At 40.3% G+C, this 6,463-nt stretch overlaps 1 protein-coding gene across 2 annotated transcripts; it reads right to left on the bottom strand.

Moving 5' to 3' along the window:
• Positions 1-618: 618 nt before the first annotated feature.
• LOC149088762 (proteasome assembly chaperone 4-like) lies at positions 619-5,599 on the bottom strand. 2 transcript variants are annotated; one of them, XM_089249825.1, is made up of 2 exons: positions 5,503-5,599; positions 619-1,254 (listed from the first exon to the last, which is right to left on the bottom strand). In XM_089249825.1, the coding sequence occupies exon 2, from the start codon at positions 1,214-1,216 to the stop codon at positions 869-871; it is 348 nt and encodes a 115-aa protein (XP_089105951.1). In that variant the 5' UTR covers positions 1,217-1,254; positions 5,503-5,599; the 3' UTR covers positions 619-868. The 2 variants fall into 2 exon arrangements, with proteins under 2 accessions (XP_089105951.1, XP_089105959.1); XM_089249833.1 differs by having other exon boundaries at positions 5,449-5,583.
• Positions 5,600-6,463: the final 864 nt, after the last annotated feature.

The following is a 6,463-nucleotide window of genomic DNA, read 5'->3' as shown; positions in this document are numbered from 1 at the left end:
TGATGTGTGTGAACGGCTGTCTGACAGGCAATCGGTTGTTTTTTCCACCTACATTAACGGAATGTTTTCTAGTAAAGAAAAGCAACGTGTCATTGGTTTTTTAGTGGCAGAATAGTTGGAGTTCGCGGAGTGCATCGGTGAATGAAGGCAGTGCACGGTGAACATGCACTGTCATCGACTCGTGTGCAGGACTGGTACAAGCGATTCGACTATGCTCGACTTACCTTCCTGTAGTGGAGTTTCCCTGTAATGATCACATGAATGGAACCGAAACGCAATCTCGCCTTCTTGCTGATGTCCCTTTCTGTGCATTGTCTGTTTGGGTTAATCATTTGGTCGATTTCTTTAAACCTAAGCCTGTGATGACAAGGTGACTTCGATCAGTCAGGTCATGCATCATCATTCACAGATTCCCGTCCCTCGTCGAAACGCTTGTGCCAGTGCTGCACGAGTGGATATATACATAAATACATTTGATCAGTAGGCTTTACCTTTGACGCTGGGGGGGGGGGGGGGTGTTGCCTTCCTTACCTCCCGCTCTATCTGTACACAAAGTTTTGCCACACCCACACAAAAATAAACCAAATTACAAAAACATCCGTTTCCATTTGAATTTGATCCACCCCAATAGGTCCCATCTGATTTATTACATCAGAGATTGGCTGCCTTTCCACACACACAAAAAAGACATTATATGTTGTACGAAGATCAAGATATTTTTTTGAAAATAAGGCTCCTGTAAATGATGTATCAAAATAGCGAAAATGAACTACAAACGTTGACATTTTCACTTAGCTGTCAACACATCCGTTACATATTTTTTTCTCCCACACTTACACATAAAAGATTCATTGATACTTTTCATGCATCACACAACACGTTTTTCTTTCAGTTCTTGGACAATCCTACTCGAAACTTTTGATAAACGATCACATTCTTTGTCCTTCACACTATAACATGCAAAAACTGGTTTCCCCAGTTTCACGCACAGGAAGCTTCCGAGCGAACAGCTCTCTGAATTAGAAAACTCACCCATGAGCGGTGAAGCGACCGGCATTTTCTGGTACGGCGAGGACATCGCTACGGACATGGAGTTGAACACACAATCATCACCGACCCACACGAAAAGCGAATCCTTCATAGTTATCATGTAAAACCCAACAGACAGTCCATCTATAACATCTTCGAAGTAATGTGTCTTCAGTCTACACTCCATGGCAACACTTTCAAGACCTTTGTCACATGGATGTGAAACTAGCGAGAGAGAAATAATTCAGAAAGCAAGTATAAGAAAATTATCCACATATATCAGATTATTTCTAAAATATGCTTTTCTTTGTAAAGAGCAACAGCCCTAATGCAAAACGACCTATGGAATGTTGTTTGGGATGTGAAAATTTTACCTCCGATATTTCGCTTGCCCTAACCATATGACACTGAACGAGTGACCAAGTGAGTGAGATTGACTCTATGAGTGAGGGACTGTATGAATAACCACATAAGAAACTGCATGAGTGAGTAATTGCATGGTTGAGTGAATGCAGTGCAGTCTTAACGCATGGGACCTCACAAAAAATGAGAGAACTCAGTGAAATTTTCGAGAATTTTACAAGTAGAGCCTAAGAAAATCACTTGGACTGGGGGCCCATGGTGCTCTTAAAACAGCCCTGAGTGAATGACAGTTTCTCACTTCATCACTCAAATGCTCACCCACTCAATCACTCATATGGATACTCACAGGTACGGTTACAGACCGTCCTCTTTTTTGATGTCATTTCAAGCGCCCTCCTACGTTTCGGAAAATTTGCCCCTTTGTCCTACTTTTCAGGTTTCCGGAATTATTTTTTGTTCTGGGGAAAACATATTTCTTCACTGATACGAGTGTTCTTGTGCTTTTTTTCATACATACACTCACCAATAACTGTTGAAATTCCCAGAATTTTTTTGGTTTTTTTTTAGCGGTTCTGAAAAACTGTTGGGAAAAATTATTGTCGTCTGTTTTTTTTTTTTGGTCGGCATAGTGATCTATCATCTATTGTGAGAATTGGGATAAGCGAATCACTAGGGGTATGCGAAGTCGCAGGCATCCTCCTTTCTGTTTTTGAATCTGGTACGGCAGGATGTCTGGAAGTAAATGCCCAACTCACTTGATCACTCGTACTACTAATAAACCACACATGCACTTTGCCCATATTCTGCTGGGGAACGTCTAACGAATTGGTACATGTTGAAATGTGCATGTACGTATAGTGAACCTGACAAAGTTTTTTTGTGTGTAATGCTTGCTATGTGTTGTGTGCTGCCATAAATTTTTCTTACTACAAGTGAAGTGCAATGATTGAATAATTGTACTGTTGTAGGCTTGTTGCTATCAGTGGTGAGACTTTTCGATGAGATCACTCGCACTTGTGCCTCAAAGTTGGGAACCAAAAAAAGGATCACTCATATGGCAAGGGCAGGAGAAATGTCACGGGAAAATTTCCGTAAACCAATGTTATTTTTATCTCTGTCAGTTGAAGATTCATTCTTGGGTGGTCTCTGTGAAAAGGAAGTACAGAAGGGCTTCAATTAACCGAGTTTCGGGTTATCCAAGGAGAACTACGCATAAACTGATTTCCAAATAGCTAAAGGTTCTAAAAAACACATAGCGGCATGAAAAGCTGGTACACAAAATGCAACAACATATAATGAAGAGCTCTATGCATTGTGGAAGTACACACAACACTCTAGAGCTCTTTGAAATCCCAGGCTGGCTCATCCAAAATCTATGAGCGGAAAGTATATCATGAATAGAGCCTGGCTGTTCTGCTAATTTTGCCTTTTCCTCACCAAAATGAAACATTGCAATGTGATGTGACACAATGGTGACAATTTACTTTATGCGTGCAACCTCATTTTCGGAAGGGGGGGGGGAAGACACAGGCAAAGACGACTTTAAAGGGCAAATAAGATTTCCCTGGCAGTTGAAAGGTCAGAGAAATTCGGCACCTATGTAATTTTAAATCATGCAAAAAATTTCATTTACTCCTCTTAAACCGGCCTTGAAGCATGGGCTTACCTTAGTATGGTCCTGGGGACTTCGGACATATACAGTAAAACATCCTCTAATCACCACATTGTATTGGAGCCGAAAGCATCACATAGGCTTAACATTACAAGAAACCTCCACACAACAATTTTCAAATAACGACCACTTTGTCAGGGGGAAAAACTGCATATATTGCTATGAGAAAAATAATTTTCCCGCTTCGTTAACTTTATAGGACATGGGGGGCGGGGGGTTATGTATGCTTTCTTTTCTTGGGTACAAATACTAGATAGGTATATTGAAGGCAGTGGAGAGGAAAAATTCTTGAAGAGATAATATACGGGACAACAGAAGAGACCTGTTGCCAGCACTCTAATGACTAGAGAGATATGCAAGTTCACGGTACTCCCTAGTCTAAAGGATGATTCCGTGCAGAAGAAATGGTTGGTGCAAATAGGAAACATTCAGTTCATCAACAACCCAGTTGTTGCTGGTATAAAAAAAAAAAATTCTATCATTGAGCACTGTGTGCACGATTCTTAAGAGGTAGTATTTGCTTCAGGAGAACCTAGGCAAATACCACCTCCTAAGAATCGTGCACACAGTGCTCATTCTTTTCATGGCAGCAACAGAAAAGCCAGGGCTAATATTACAGGTGGGGCGGGGACAACTTTATCGGAACACTGCAGGTTGGCCAATCAAACCCTGCTGCAAACAAAAAATCCACAATGGATTTCAGCCCAGCCAGCTACAACTGATGAAAACAAATGGAACAGCTGCAGTATAATCCAGATTTCCTTGGAAACTTTTTTCCGACAATAAGTTGCCAGTGTCGACATAATAGCACTGGGCTACTATACCTTTTCTAGACCATTCTACCCACGTTGAGCTAGTCGCTGTTTCTTTTCTGGCTTTCTAGAATGATAGATACCAGGTGGCACTAGTTCTGCAGGCTTTTCAAACGGGTTCCTTCTTTAATATTTGAAATAGCCATTTCATTTTGTCATTCGTTTTAGAGCATTTTCTTATCAGGTTATATAGTTCATATCTATATATAAAAAAATTGATTTTTTACATGTCTGCGTTCTCTATGCAAATCTACAATTTTAGATCGATCGTCGCCAAATTTTACATATATACCAAATGAGACCAGACTTGATCTACGCTACTTTAAAATTCTGTCAGAGTAGGGCATAAAACAGTCAGGCAACAATGGTTTTAACACCTCAATCACTTTCGGAACATTTATTTTGGTTACCATGGTTCCCTAACAACGCGTCTCAGATATGTATATGCGTGAGGTTTATTTCGTTATTGGTTAACTTGGATACGGTTTGTGTGTCTCTCAAAGAAAGAGGGAGATATCACATGATCCAAAAAGCCTCATTGAAGAAAACCTGGGCAACGCCGGCTATTATAGCTAATATATAATAATTATTACATACTAGCCACTATATCATTTTAATCGTGTACATTTTTATTGATGGAACCCGGAGAGGTTTTCATGCCCTGATCAGTTTATTATTTAAAACAGCCTTGGTTTTATTATTTTTTTATACCGTTTTGTTTCCATTATGCTTTTTATGCTGTTTTTTTTCGGCGTCCATAGTGTCAGTTACGGATGTCTGGATTTAACGACAACAAATCAACTCCCTTCTCGGCCATGGCGGCAATATATAAAAAAAAAAAAGACACAAAAAGGACGCGAGGCAAAACATGACAGCAGAAACAAAATAGCGAACGAAAAGAACTGTCATCTCGAAAACAACGTTGGCGACATTATTAATTTTTTTGGTGACATCACAAACAATTTGGTGAGAAAAAAGTAATTCATATATTAGGAAAAAAAGCCATCATGCCGTTAAAGATTGCCAGTAAAAACTACACATGAATATTCATTTCAACTTCAAAATGACGCCATAGGAAAAGAGCTTACAGGTAAGAATAAAACGCCGGGTTTTCCTAGGAATAGGTATTTTTTGCGCCGCGTGTGAACCGAACTGGATCATTTCACGTTGGCAAAAACGTGTTTTCCTAGCGTGGCGCATCAGATCAGGCCCGCTGTACAGTATATGGCCCTGGCATCAGCCATTCTGTCGTCTGCATGCTCCGGTTTAAAAGCAAGGGAAAGAAAACACGACGGAAAGGAAGAGGAGATCGGTGAAACGCGCGGCGCACTCGACTTCTCCAGAAACCACCTACCAATCACGCCTGGCGTGAGGCGTATTGCGCTCTCCAGGGGAAACAGTCGTACAGCTTTTTCTTATTGGTGAGTGGACGGCGTGTCGCGCTGGGCGATTCACGTTACACGCGGCACAGAAAACCTGTTCCTAAGCACGAAAACCCGGCTTAAGGACTCTACAAATTTACACGGAAACCAAAATGAGGAGCAAACTAGAACACTCGGTCATGAAGCTCACCCTAAATCCTGACCTGGAGGACCCAAGAAAGCGAGACAAGTGGGCGGTACCTACCCACAACTTTATATTACGGGTTAAGAAAACGTTAGGATAACTTAAAACTTCTTTGTTGAGCCAGGATAAAATAAGAGACGCACCGGACGGCTTTGACTTAAAGAATTTAAATTTTGTTGCCACTCAAACTGAGAACTTGGAGAAAAATCAGGATAATACATAGAGTATATACTGACATCTGTTGAAAAAAATATAAAAGTTTAAAAAGGGGAGAATATATTTTTGCTGCCATCTGTTGATTAATTAACACACTAGAAACAAAATAGCAGAGTTTTAGTTTACATTTTCACCAGATAGGTGGCACAACAACTTATATAATTTAAAATATTTTTTAGTGCCAATTTCAAACCGATTTAATTTCAATTTAACGTTAATTGATTTAAGTTCGCTTCGTGCTTAGGAACAGGTTTTCTGCGCCGCGTGTAACGTGAATCGCCCAGCGCGACACGCCGTCCACTCACCAATAAGAAAAGCTGTACGACCGTTTCCCCTGGAGAGCGCAATACGCCTCACGCCACGCGGTTTCTGGTGAAGTCGAGTGCGCCGCGCGTATATAAAATTGGTTGTGTGTGTGTGTGTTCTCTATACAAATCTACAATTTTAGATAGATCGATCGTCGCCAAAATTTGCATATATACCAAATGGGACCCGACTTGAATGATCACTATCAGCAGCATCACTTTGAGGGTGAGGCAAAGGATGATCCCCCATAGAAATCAGTGTTAAAATTGTCTATTTTACTGTATAAATGCGGAAATTTAGTGGGGTTTTCTGCCACATCAATAATTTTAAAAATTGTATTGAATTCTCGATTTTTGAAATATGGAGTTCGCTTAGAGAGATATACGAAGCCCAGAAAATTAAATATGAAGTAATTATCCGGACCTACTTTTGAGTTGGATATTCATGCAATAACATTGATTTAAACTTTTTATTTACAACTTCTCTAGCTCGAAAATGA

This window comes from Pholcus phalangioides, unplaced genomic scaffold (assembly GCF_987345545.1).
Source record: "Pholcus phalangioides strain wild (caught in Gottingen) unplaced genomic scaffold, Ppha-v1.0 ptg000003l_1, whole genome shotgun sequence".
Taxonomy (NCBI): Eukaryota; Metazoa; Arthropoda; class Arachnida; order Araneae; family Pholcidae; genus Pholcus; species Pholcus phalangioides.
Note: the sequence above shows the minus strand (reverse complement) of the source record. Positions and strands in the feature narration are given on the sequence as shown.